Genomic DNA, 13,092 nt, shown 5'->3' on the forward strand with positions numbered 1-13,092 from the left:
GGAGTGATTTTTGGATGAGTATTTGTGTGTACCTTTTGATTCTGTTGTTCCTCTCTTTTATAGTTGTTTCCTGTCTTAATGGATAATGAATATTTGTATTTATGCTCAACGGCTAGTGTGTTATCAATGAGAGCTCTGAAGCGCACAGTTCACTTGTTACTGTTGCTCCATCCATTACGTTTCATCATCAATGCGCGCAATAAATGTGTAATGCTTGTTTAGGTTGTCATTAACATGGAATGACGATCCCATGTTATTTTTTGACTCATCAAATATGAAAATGTATCATTTAATCTACGTGACACTCTATTTAATTATTGTTATCTAATGCTAGCCACATTGAAATCTCAAGGAGTGCAAGAATCTAGTAGTCAAATGCACTCACAGTTTTATACACAATCCATCCCCTTCATTCTCCACCAAAACAAAACAAAACAACCATTGAGAATGTTTAAGAAAGTACTAGATATCACAATTTAGTATCATATATAATAACTCTTTACTAGCAAATCAAAAAATAACAGCAGAACTTATCAAAAAGAAAAAAAAAATTAATATAAGAAAATCAAGGAAAGTAAAGTTGGAACTGTTTCTAAGTTTTTGTCACATTTTTCAATTAATGAGGCTAAGTCTCACCTATGAGAGCGATGGTTTAAGTTCACCACCAACGTCTGTTGTTTATGAATAATTGGGGATAAAAAATGGATGACTTAGACTCCTTAGTGTTGAAGTTCACTAGCATTAGGCTCATTAACTAGTTGTGCCACTATCAGTGGTTGAACAATAGTAAAGACTAATGTGAATTTTGACAAATTCAGATTTGGATTACATTTTCTTCTAATACGTTCTACTAAGTCCAAGTTTTTGCTAGTTTTATTCTGTGTCATATTTACTTGTAATTATACTTATGTTTTGATGTATTTTTGGGATTACATGTATTTTGGGTAGTATACTTAAGCCCTGGTCAAAATTACTGAAGAGTGGAACTCACGACCAAACCATGACTTGAGTTTCCCTTGAGTTACACAAGTGTTGTAAAAAGGAGAGCTCTTTTTATTAGCATGCGCAATCTACTCACGACTTGCTCCAAGAAGAAATTCCAATACCTTATTCTTGTCTTAAGCCAGCTAATCTTGTACCAAATCCAACCTATTACAATTTGGAAGAACAACATGTGAAAACCCTAGGAGAGCATATTGAGGATTGTGAGAGAGCTTTGAGAGTGAAAACCTAGTCATTCCTTGTAAGAATCCATATCTTTTCCCTTCTCCTTCCCTCTCACCATGTTCATATCTTGAGAGGAGATTTCTCAAGCATTCTACATTACATTCAAGTGATATACCTTGAGTGATTGGTGTGTGGATCCATTGGAGCAGCAATACCACAAATCCAAGATTTCTTGGTGACATTCCTGTAGACACTCAGTTTCACACCCATAATTTAATCTTGGAAGATGATAAAATAACCATTCTGTGTACCCCAAAAATCATGGTTGCATTTTAGGCATTAACTCATTCATCACATATCATGAAAATAATCTTAAGATTTTAACGATCACAACGATATGTTTGGTCTCTAAATTGGACGTTTAGATTGAAAGTTATCACAAGATCAAATTTTAATGATCTACATGCGTTCATTTGGGTGAAACCTATTACATGTGATTAATTAAAATTAATTTCGATTGGTTAACTAATAAAATTAATTAAATGAATTTATGTGATTGGTAGAATATTTATTAAAATGTGAGTGGTTGCATGGGAATAAAAGAAATAAGCTGATAATATTAAACTTAGATTAATAATTAGGTTTTTAGGGTAATTATCTCTAAAATAATTATTTTAAGGGTTTAGTTATCATGTTAGGATGAGTTTTATTAGGAATATAAGTCTAAGACAAGTCTAAATACAATTCCAATCTCAGAAAAATTCTAAAAAGAGTCCAAAATGCGTAAGAAAGAGCAAATTGAAAGAGTTTATCAGGAGTGCCAATCAGCACTTCAACAGTGCCGATTGGCACAAATTCCAAAACGTGTCAGGTTTTTTTTTTTTTTTTTTTATTTTTTTTTTTTTCAGGATTTTCTTTTTAGTTAAATGACCGTTCGTTAGATCTTAGAGAGATTCATTCTCTCTGATTTCTAAAGCAATTCCCCTCTGTAAGATTAATTCATGCATTTATAGTTTAGTATTGTTTAAAGTTTTGTATAACATGTGTTTCTTTACGCCATTCTTTATGTAATCATGTCTATGGTTTATTCATTGCATGCTTTCTTTTCCAAATTTTAGTTCATATGATAGGCCTAGGATTTTGTTTGTTGTTGATTCACATGTATAGATCTAAGGTTAAATCATTATTTGAAATTGTAGACTTGCAAGAAATTTCATATATAAAAACATCTTTTCATATCTCTACAAAAATAGATCTGAAATTATTTTGTATAAACACTTCTCTTATTTTCATATCTCTACAAAAATAGATCTAAAATTCTTTTGTATAAACACTTCTCTTATTTTCTATCGAAAAACAAATCTGAAATACTTTGCATAAATATATCTTTTTTACATCTCTCAAAAACAGATCTAAAATTTCATGCATAAATACATCTTTTTCATATCTAAAAAAAACAGATCTAAATTTTATTATAAAATCTCTTCTTTTCATCTCTAAAAAATAGATTTGAATTTTATTATAAAACCTCTTCCTTTTCAAATCTAAAAAACATATTTGTACTTTTTTTTTTTTGAGAAACGATCTGTATTTTTATTGAAATACTCATTTTGTTTTATATCATAAAACTAGATCTATATTTTTTATTTAAAATTCACAACTTTCATCATAAAAATTAGATCTTAATTTTCTAATTGTGAACCTCATTAAACTTTTTGTTTGCATCAAATAAGGTTGCGGCTCTAAGATTTTAGAATAAAATTTTAACCCTAGATCTAGGAAAATTAACATGGCATTTTTTTGCATCTCATTAATTTGTTGCATATGGGTACTTGATTGTTTAGAGTCTAGAAGACTGAACTTTGTTCGAGCAGGATGGGTGTCCCATCCTGTAACTTAGCCCTCGAATCTAGATCTTAGGTTTGTAGAATAGTCTTTATATTGTAATTAGGAAACAAAGCTTTGTAATCTTTTACTAGATTGTAAATTAGGACCAAAGCCATATACAATTTCTTCCGATCAAATGTAAGAGTTCAAATCAATAAAAACTTAGTATTATTCATGCTTTCTGTATTTTATAGTTTCTTATTTTTGTAGCTTAAAAATAAGTGGCGACTCCACAAAACCCCAAAAAGAGGTACCGATACACTCTTTTTTGAGAGTTAGTCTCTTACATTACCATTGGTTGGTCAACACATGGACTTTGATAATAGGTGAAGAAATGACTCCGAGAAGTTAGTTGGTAGTTGGAGGTTATAGAGCTCTAATACTAGGGGATGTTTAGAATTGAAGGGTTTTTATTCAATATTGTATTGCAACTATTCACTAGTGAAGATTCAACAGTGATGCCGAATAAAGGTTTTTCATTGTAGGCTTTAGTTTCCTCTTTGAAAACACATTCTTGTGTTTTCTTGTGGTTTTCTTGTATATTTTCTGCACTTTATATTCATTTATATTTAGTTATTGCTATTTGAATATCCATGCAATGGAATTTGTTTAATCACTTATATTTGGAATTATTTGTTAGATTAAGTTAAAAATGGTTTAGCCTAAAAATTGGTAATTGGGGTCTAAATATACCTAGGGTGTTAGGTGTTTCACCTTCCATATTTTATTTTAATCAAAGTTTATTTTTTTGATACTTTGATAATTACAACAAGAAAGGAAGATTTGAACCCTAGTATCTATTGGAGACACTAGAAGGTGCCAATAAGTTAAGATACAAGAAGTTGTCATTCAGTTGAGATACAAGGCTCTTGACTATTTAAAGAATATACTAGTTTTTTTTTTTTTTGGGATAATTTGATAGTTGAATTAAACAAAAAACAGATGATCAAACTCTCTATGCTTTTTTCTCTGTATGTTGGTTTGGAACTTGTCCCAACAATGAATATGAAGCAACATTATTGGTGACATATATATAGAGTGAGGACATGGAAGTGTGTAAGTTTCTTAGAGGCGGCTTTTGTTGAAGTGCATTCACATCACAATGTCCTATGATGCTTCGTACGTACGTGGCGCGGGAACTCCTATGTTGAAAGGTAAATATTCAATTAAAATGCCTCCCTTGGTCCATGGACTTGAAAAATAAGATGCCACTTATTTTGACAACGTTTTTCTTAAAACTTCAAATATATTCATTCTTGTGTACCAAACCAAAAATTTGTTAGCAATTTAATTATTAGTATTACACTAATTAACATACAAATCTTGGATATTGTTTTATTTTTTTCCTTACAAAACCCAACTTATATGTTGAAAAGGTAGAAGTTCAATTTCAATGTCACTTTGGTCCTTCAACTTGAAAAAAAGATGCCAATTCTTTTTACATAATTTTTCGTCAACTCTAAATATATTGACTACTTGTTTCTAGAACATAAAGATGGATGAGACTGCAGCATATATTGGGGTAGACAATTTCACAACTTATATATTGCTGACAGGCTGCACCATATAATGGGAGTTACTATATTCCAGCATTACATCTCTGCATTGCTCAGCATTTTTCTTTATTTATTTATTTATTATTTTTTTTATGGGAGAAGAAAGTAATGAACTAAGCAGTGATATCATCACATACGAAATAGAGAGTACCCAGTTGATTAATTTACCAATTTTGACTTCAGGCTTAGGCTAAGGAAACGTAGAATTTAAAAATAATAAAGAGGAGACTCTTATTGTTTATTACATCTTTCTTAGCTAAACTTATTGTTGATTACTATAATTCTATCCAAGTGTCTAACTTGTGTTCCACGAACATGGTTGCAATAGTGATGCACGTTGGGTCACCAACAAGTGATGTACTACCTTTTAGAAAAAAGTTACGTATTGTGTTCTCTTTGTGGACCTGGACCTTCTAGAACAAAAGTATGGTTGAGCATCGTTAATATGTTATAAATAAAGATGCGACTCTTATAAATCATAAGGTCAATTAAAATTTAATTAAAGGGTCATAAGGTAATATTTATTTATTAAAAGAATAAATGGTTTCCGTATTTTTTTTGCAATTCTCAGCTAGGCTTCTAGATAAAAAGGATAGTTGAATATCATGGTCAAGGTTCACATTCTTGTCAAACAGACATGAGGGGGAAATGACCAAAGAGAAAGTTGGATTTTTTTTTTTCCTTTTATTTATTTATTATTATTATTATTATTATTTTTTTTTTTCTGAATAAGAAAGTTGAGGTCTGGAATTCGGAAAATAACAGATCCTAATTTTCCTCCATTCCAATGCAGTCTAGTCCAAAAATTAATTTTGAGAGTTTTTCTGCCAAATTAAAAGAAAGCAGTTGGTAGTTTCACAAAATTGAGTTGGATCACTTTTCCGTAGTAATGGGTCGTGGACTCATGGGGCACATGTAGCAAAAACCAACAAGTCGTGATTCATGATAGTGAAAGCTCTTTTGTTTCAATTATCAATGGAAAGAGGCACGCTAATCTAATTGGCTCTACTAGGGCCGTCTTAATTGAATAGTTCTTGTAATTTATGATTTAATTTGTTTTTTGAGAAGACTGCAATTTACAAATTGGAAAATGTTAGAGTTATAAACTATTTTATAATATTTTTTACATATTACTAATGTAGTGAGTGATATTGGTAAATAAAAAAGTAAGTTAATAGTGAGCTTAGATGAGAATCACTAAGAATTTGCTATATCAACAATTTGTAAAAATATTGTAAAATAGTTTATGACTGTCACATTACTTGACTTGACTTTAGTTGGCATCTAATGCATTGAATTAAATTAGGTTTATAATTGTCAAAGTCTTGTGCTCAATTGATTGGTATTTCTTGATGTGTCCAATATGATTTAAAATTTAAATGATTAAATCCCTCCACACTCAACTATCAAATTATCCCAAAAAAAAAAAAAACTAGTATATTCTTTAAATAGTCAAGAGCCTTGTATCTCAACTGAATGACAACTTCTTGTATCTTAACTTATTGGCACCTTCTAGTGTCTCCAATAGATACTAGGGTTCAAATCTTCCTTTCTTGTTGTAATTATCAAAGTATCAAAAAAATAAACTTTGATTAAAATAAAATATGGAAGGTGAAACACCTAACACCCTAGGTATATTTAGACCCCAATTACCAATTTTTAGGCTAAACCATTTTTAACTTAATCTAACAAATAATTCCAAATATAAGTGATTAAACAAATTCCATTGCATGGATATTCAAATAGCAATAACTAAATATAAATGAATATAAAGTGCAGAAAATATACAAGAAAACCACAAGAAAACACAAGAATGTGTTTTCAAAGAGGAAACTAAAGCCNTCAGAATTTTCATATATATATATATATATATAGTTTGGTTTGTACTGTAATGGATTTTAATTTCTCTGGTTTCTTGGAATTTTCTTAGAGTTGGAATTGATCTTCCAACTATTGAAGTACGATTTGAGCACCTAAATGTTGAGGCAGAAGCACATGTGGGTGGCAGAGCTTTGCCTACATTCTTTAACTTCGGTGTCAATATTGTAGAGGTAACCAGCAGCAAAATATGTACTAGGCAGTAACACAATTTTGCTTTTGAAGTGTTTCTGTTAAGTTGTTAATGAATTTACTTTTCATTGTGCACAGGGTTTTTTAAATTCTCTCCATATTCTTCCAAGTAAAAAGACACACTTGTCTATCCTAAAAGATGTTAGTGGAATCGTCAAGCCTAGAAGGTGAGAAATCAACCTCAGCTATAATATGCATTGGACTCTTAAATTAGTTTCTGCGAATCCGTTTTCATTTTCTGCATATGTATTTTGCAGAATGACATTGCTATTGGGTCCGCCCAGTTCTGGTAAGACAACACTCTTGTTGGCTTTGGCCGGAAAGCTTGACCCCGATCTAAAGGTGAAAATAATTTGACTTCAGCTTCAACTCGTTCTTGAATTCGCAATTCTTTAATCTATTTAAATCTTTAGTATCATCTCTGATTTAAAAAAAAAAAAATGAAATTCTTCAGTTGTCCGGGAGGGTGACTTACAATGGCCATGGCATGAATGAGTTTGTACCTCAAAGAACAGCTGCCTATATCAGTCAATATGATCTCCATATTGGAGAAATGACTGTAAGAGAAACCCTGGGCTTCTCTGCAAGGTGCCAAGGGGTTGGGTCACGCTATGGTCAGTTGATTTAGTTATTTTATAGATTTCCGTCAATATAAATTTCTAGATGAACTGTCATGAGTATTATGTAATGTTAGGAAGAATGACTGTTGTTTTGGAAATCTGCAGATATGCTAGCAGAATTGTCCAGAAGAGAAATAGAAGCAAATATCAAGCCAGATCCAGATATTGATATCTACATGAAGGTGTGGCAGAAGCTATTGACCAATAATTTATATCTTTAGCTGATCTCTAGTATTTCACTTAGATCGAAAGATTTATAATATTACTTTTTCCCTTATGAGGAAACTGTATCTGAACCTCATTTAATAATTGAGATTCCAAAAATAATAATAATGATCGCAACTCTAATCTTTGTCATAATTTATACTAGTCGCTAACCCGTGCGATGCACGGGGAAACTATTAATTATGAAAAAAAAAATCCAATAATGAATGAAGAATTTAAGTTATTACTTAAAAAAAACAGAAAAAACAATGAATTTGTGGTGGAAAATTGTGACGTGGAAACAATGAAGAATTTTTGATTTATAATGCTAATGTTTTAAAAATAATGATGACATGGAAAATTATGGGAGCTCCTACGGCTTCGGTTTTATATGTATATATAGATTATGGTTGTTTATTTATGTTCAATTTTGGATTGAGTAGCATCTTTAATTTTATTCGTAACATAACTTATTCAAGTGAGTGATGGTGGTTTTCTTTTGTTTATTGGCTTCTGATATATCAGGCTGCCACAACTGAAGGCCAAGAGGCAACAGTGGTGACAGATTATACATTAAAGGTAACATTGCCGGTTTTGGCATAGGCTTATGACTATTAAGACACAGTAAACATAATATACTTTAGTTTCTTTAATTTGCCTCAAATATACAGGTTTTGGGTTTAGATGTGTGTGCTGATACCATGGTTGGAGATGAAATGATAAGGGGTATTTCTGGTGGACAAAGGAAGCGTGTTACAACAGGTATATCGAATCAATGGATGTTGCCAAATTCTTTTGGTACCTATTTTTCATGTACTTCACATTGCTGTACTTTACCTTCTACGGCATGATGACTGTGGCTGTGACGCCAAACCACCATATTGCTTCCATAATAGCGTCTGCATTTTATGCAATATGGAATCTATTTTCAGGATTCATAGTCCCACGAACTGTAAGTATTTTCCACTTTTGATGTGCAGGTTTACATGCGTACAAATATATCTTACAATTACTAACTCTTTCTCTTTTTTCCTATTCCTTTCATTTATCTACTTGGAAATCAACAGAGGATTCCTGTATGGTGGAGATGGTACTACTGGGCATGTCCAATAGCTTGGACTTTGTATGGATTGGTTGTTTCACAATTTGGAGATATAGAGGAATTGATGACTGACGGCAATAATGAATCAGTGAAGGAGTTTGTTAAAAGCTATTTTGGATACAAGCATGATTTTCTAGGAGTTGTTGCAGTTGTAGTTGCTGGGATTGCAGTACTCTTTGCATTCATCTTTGCAGTTTCCATCAAGGTGTTCAATTTCCAAAGGCGATAGAAAGTTGTTTTGATTATTTTGTGTAGTACGTTTTAGGGTTAATTCTATCCAACAAGTCTAAGATTTTTTGTCTCTTACACCAACAAAATGTACCTTGAAGCACTTGATTGTTATTATTACAATTTTTTTTATTGATAATACTTATTGCACAGGAATTTCTTTAAATCAATCTACATAGCCCAAAAAACAATTAGTAATTTGAAGTCTCGATTTCTAATTTGACTTCGAGTTACGGTTTCAGTTATTATTATTATTTTTTTCAAAGCTTTTGATTATCTATATATATATATATATATATAATAGACGAAGCTGAGAGAAAGTGAGTTCCTCCAATTAAGGACGTGTTGACAAATAAGATAATTGTTCTTTTAAAAAAGCGCACGGTGCATTGTTTGGTAACTCTAACACACCGTTTAAAAGCAATAAACTATAATGTTTCGCTACGTTAAAATACTGTTTGGAGCCCTCCTTGTATAAAAGGAAACTAACCGCTTAAAAAAAAAAAAAAAAAAAAAAAANTATGGTGCAGCCTGTCAGCAATATATAAGTTGTGAAATTGTCTACCCCAATATATGGTGCAGTCTCATCCATCTTTATGTTCTAGAAACAAGTAGTCAATATATTTAGAGTTGACGAAAAATTATGTAAAAAGAATTGGCATCTTTTTTTCAAGTTGAAGGACCAAAGTGACATTGAAATTGAACTTCTACCTTTTCAACATATAAGTTGGGTTTTGTAAGGAAAAAAAGTAAAACAATATCCAAGATTTGTATGTTAATTAGTGTAATACTAATAATTAAATTGCTAACAAATTTTTGGTTTGGTACACAAGAATGAATATATTTGAAGTTTTAAGAAAAACGTTGTCAAAATAAGTGGCATCTTATTTTTCAAGTCCATGGACCAAGGGAGGCATTTTAATTGAATATTTACCTTTCAACATAGGAGTTCCCGCGCCACGTACGTACGAAGCATCATAGGACATTGTGATGTGAATGCACTTCAACAAAAGCCGCCTCTAAGAAACTTACACACTTCCATGTCCTCACTCTATATATATGTCACCAATAATGTTGCTTCATATTCATTGTTGGGACAAGTTCCAAACCAACATACAGAGAAAAAAAGCATAGAGAGTTTGATCATCTGTTTTTTGTTTAATTCACTTCTATATTGAGAAAACAAAAACTCTTTCTGGGTTTTGGTGGGCTTTTGCAGTTATTGCAGCAGGACCAGTCTTTGGTTCTAGACATAAAGTTTGAACATTTACACGCATTGAATTGAATTCTGAAGAAATATATATATTTCTGGGGGGACTTGGTGGGTTTTAGCTGTTGGTTGTAATGGACGGGGGTGACATTTACAAGGCTAGTAGTAGTTTGAGGGTGAATAGTTCTTCCCTATGGAGGAACAACTCTGTGGAAGTTTTCAACAGGTCTTCACATGAAGAAGACGATGAAGAAGCTCTCAAATGGGCGGCCCTTGAAAAGCTTCCGACGTTTGATCGTCTAAGAAAAGGTATATTAACTACCTCAAAAGGTGAGGCTAATGAAATCAATATAGAAAGTCTTGGATTTGAACAAAGGAAGCAATTGCTTGAGAGGTTGGTGAAAGTAGCTGAAGAGGACAATGAGAAGTTCTTGATGAAGGTCAGGAAACGGATAGATAGGTAAGAGTTCTGCCAATTTATGCTTCAGAATTTTCATATATATATATATATATATAGTTTGGTTTGTACTGTAATGGATTTTAATTTCTCTGGTTTCTTGGAATTTTCTTAGAGTTGGAATTGATCTTCCAACTATTGAAGTACGATTTGAGCACCTAAATGTTGAGGCAGAAGCACATGTGGGTGGCAGAGCTTTGCCTACATTCTTTAACTTCGGTGTCAATATTGTAGAGGTAACCAGCAGCAAAATATGTACTAGGCAGTAACACAATTTTGCTTTTGAAGTGTTTCTGTTAAGTTGTTAATGAATTTACTTTTCATTGTGCACAGGGTTTTTTAAATTCTCTCCATATTCTTCCAAGTAAAAAGACACACTTGTCTATCCTAAAAGATGTTAGTGGAATCGTCAAGCCTAGAAGGTGAGAAATCAACCTCAGCTATAATATGCATTGGACTCTTAAATTAGTTTCTGCGAATCCGTTTTCATTTTCTGCATATGTATTTTGCAGAATGACATTGCTATTGGGTCCGCCCAGTTCTGGTAAGACAACACTCTTGTTGGCTTTGGCCGGAAAGCTTGACCCCGATCTAAAGGTGAAAATAATTTGACTTCAGCTTCAACTCGTTCTTGAATTCGCAATTCTTTAATCTATTTAAATCTTTAGTATCATCTCTGATTAAAAAAAAAAAAAATGAAATTCTTCAGTTGTCCGGGAGGGTGACTTACAATGGCCATGGCATGAATGAGTTTGTACCTCAAAGAACAGCTGCCTATATCAGTCAATATGATCTCCATATTGGAGAAATGACTGTAAGAGAAACCCTGGGCTTCTCTGCAAGGTGCCAAGGGGTTGGGTCACGCTATGGTCAGTTGATTTAGTTATTTTATAGATTTCCGTCAATATAAATTTCTAGATGAACTGTCATGAGTATTATGTAATGTTAGGAAGAATGACTGTTGTTTTGGAAATCTGCAGATATGCTAGCAGAATTGTCCAGAAGAGAAATAGAAGCAAATATCAAGCCAGATCCAGATATTGATATCTACATGAAGGTGTGGCAGAAGCTATTGACCAATAATTTATATCTTTAGCTGATCTCTAGTATTTCACTTAGATCGAAAGATTTATAATATTACTTTTTCCCTTATGAGGAAACTGTATCTGAACCTCATTTAATAATTGAGATTCCAAAAATAATAATAATGATCGCAACTCTAATCTTTGTCATAATTTATACTAGTCGCTAACCCGTGCGATGCACGGGGAAACTATTAATTATGAAAAAAAAAATCCAATAATGAATGAAGAATTTAAGTTATTACTTAAAAAAAACAGAAAAAACAATGAATTTGTGGTGGAAAATTGTGACGTGGAAACAATGAAGAATTTTTGATTTATAATGCTAATGTTTTAAAAATAATGATGACATGGAAAATTATGGGAGCTCCTACGGCTTCGGTTTTATATGTATATATAGATTATGGTTGTTTATTTATGTTCAATTTTGGATTGAGTAGCATCTTTAATTTTATTCGTAACATAACTTATTCAAGTGAGTGATGGTGGTTTTCTTTTGTTTATTGGCTTCTGATATATCAGGCTGCCACAACTGAAGGCCAAGAGGCAACAGTGGTGACAGATTATACATTAAAGGTAACATTGCCGGTTTTGGCATAGGCTTATGACTATTAAGACACAGTAAACATAATATACTTTAGTTTCTTTAATTTGCCTCAAATATACAGGTTTTGGGTTTAGATGTGTGTGCTGATACCATGGTTGGAGATGAAATGATAAGGGGTATTTCTGGTGGACAAAGGAAGCGTGTTACAACAGGTATATCGAATCAATAGCAAATAGAATTCATTTTAGTTGATATGAAATTGGATGTATGCTAATCTATATTGACTCAAATTATAGGGGAGATGTTGGTTGGACCAGCAAAGGCATTGTTTATGGATGAAATATCAACTGGATTGGACAGTTCGACAACTTTCCAAATAGTGAATTCACTCAAGCAATATGTTCACATTCTTGATGGAACAGCAGTCATCTCTCTACTGCAGCCAGCACCAGAGACATATACCTTTTTGATGACATTATTCTACTCTCTGATGGCTACATTGTGTACCAGGGTCCCCGAACTGTAAGTATTTTCCACTTTTGATGTGCAGGTTTACATGCGTACAAATATATCTTACAATTACTAACTCTTTTTCTTTTTTCCTATTCCTTTCATTTATCTACTTGGAAATCAACAGAGGATTCCTGTATGGTGGAGATGGTACTACTGGGCATGTCCAATAGCTTGGACTTTGTATGGATTGGTTGTTTCACAATTTGGAGATATAGAGGAATTGATGACTGACGGCAATAATGAATCAGTGAAGGAGTTTGTTAAAAGCTATTTTGGATACAAGCATGATTTTCTAGGTGTTGTTGCAGTTGTAGTTGCTGGGATTGCAGTACTCTTTGCATTCATCTTTGCAGTTTCCATCAAGGTGTTCAATTTCCAAAGGCGATAGAAAGTTGTTTTGATTATTTTGTGTAGTACGTTTTAGGGTTAATTCTATCCAACAAGTCTAA

At 32.4% G+C, this 13,092-nt stretch overlaps 2 protein-coding genes and 1 long non-coding RNA gene across 3 annotated transcripts; all 3 read left to right on the top strand.

Moving 5' to 3' along the window:
* Window positions 1-6,502: 6,502 nt before the first annotated feature.
* LOC136064476 (pleiotropic drug resistance protein 1-like) lies at window positions 6,503-8,268 on the top strand (the record flags this gene model as incomplete). The annotated part of the gene is made up of 7 exons (XM_065766251.1): window positions 6,503-6,661; window positions 6,759-6,847; window positions 6,938-7,022; window positions 7,135-7,294; window positions 7,406-7,482; window positions 8,030-8,083; window positions 8,176-8,268. Coding segments are annotated over 7 exons (717 nt in total), but the record flags the coding sequence as incomplete, so codon positions are not given.
* A 22-nt stretch (window positions 8,269-8,290) lies between these two features.
* On the top strand, window positions 8,291-9,004 carry LOC136064478 (uncharacterized). The gene is made up of 2 exons (XR_010626092.1): window positions 8,291-8,456; window positions 8,572-9,004. It is a non-coding gene; the product is annotated as an uncharacterized LOC136064478 (long non-coding RNA).
* A 904-nt stretch (window positions 9,005-9,908) lies between these two features.
* Window positions 9,909-13,031, top strand: LOC136064477 (pleiotropic drug resistance protein 1-like). Its single transcript, XM_065766252.1, has 10 exons — window positions 9,909-10,504; window positions 10,617-10,737; window positions 10,835-10,923; window positions 11,014-11,098; window positions 11,211-11,370; window positions 11,482-11,558; window positions 12,106-12,159; window positions 12,252-12,342; window positions 12,427-12,652; window positions 12,770-13,031. Exons 1-10 carry the CDS (start codon window positions 10,179-10,181, stop codon window positions 13,029-13,031), a joined length of 1,491 nt encoding a protein of 496 aa, XP_065622324.1. The 5' UTR covers window positions 9,909-10,178.
* Window positions 13,032-13,092: the final 61 nt, after the last annotated feature.

Source organism: Quercus suber, unplaced genomic scaffold (assembly GCF_002906115.3).
Source record: "Quercus suber isolate HL8 unplaced genomic scaffold, Cork oak 2.0 scaffold_695, whole genome shotgun sequence".
Taxonomy (NCBI): Eukaryota; Viridiplantae; Streptophyta; class Magnoliopsida; order Fagales; family Fagaceae; genus Quercus; species Quercus suber.

Bases quoted from the DNA above. Each gene is read 5' to 3' on its own strand.
- LOC136064477 (XM_065766252.1), top strand. From the start codon at position 10,179: ATGGACGGGGGTGACATTTACAAGGCTAGTAGTAGTTTGAGGGTGAAT. The intron at 10,924-11,013 runs GTGAGAAATCAA...TGTATTTTGCAG, and splicing joins GGAATCGTCAAGCCTAGAAG to AATGACATTGCTATTGGGTC. The intron at 11,371-11,481 runs GTCAGTTGATTT...GGAAATCTGCAG, and splicing joins AGGGGTTGGGTCACGCTATG to ATATGCTAGCAGAATTGTCC.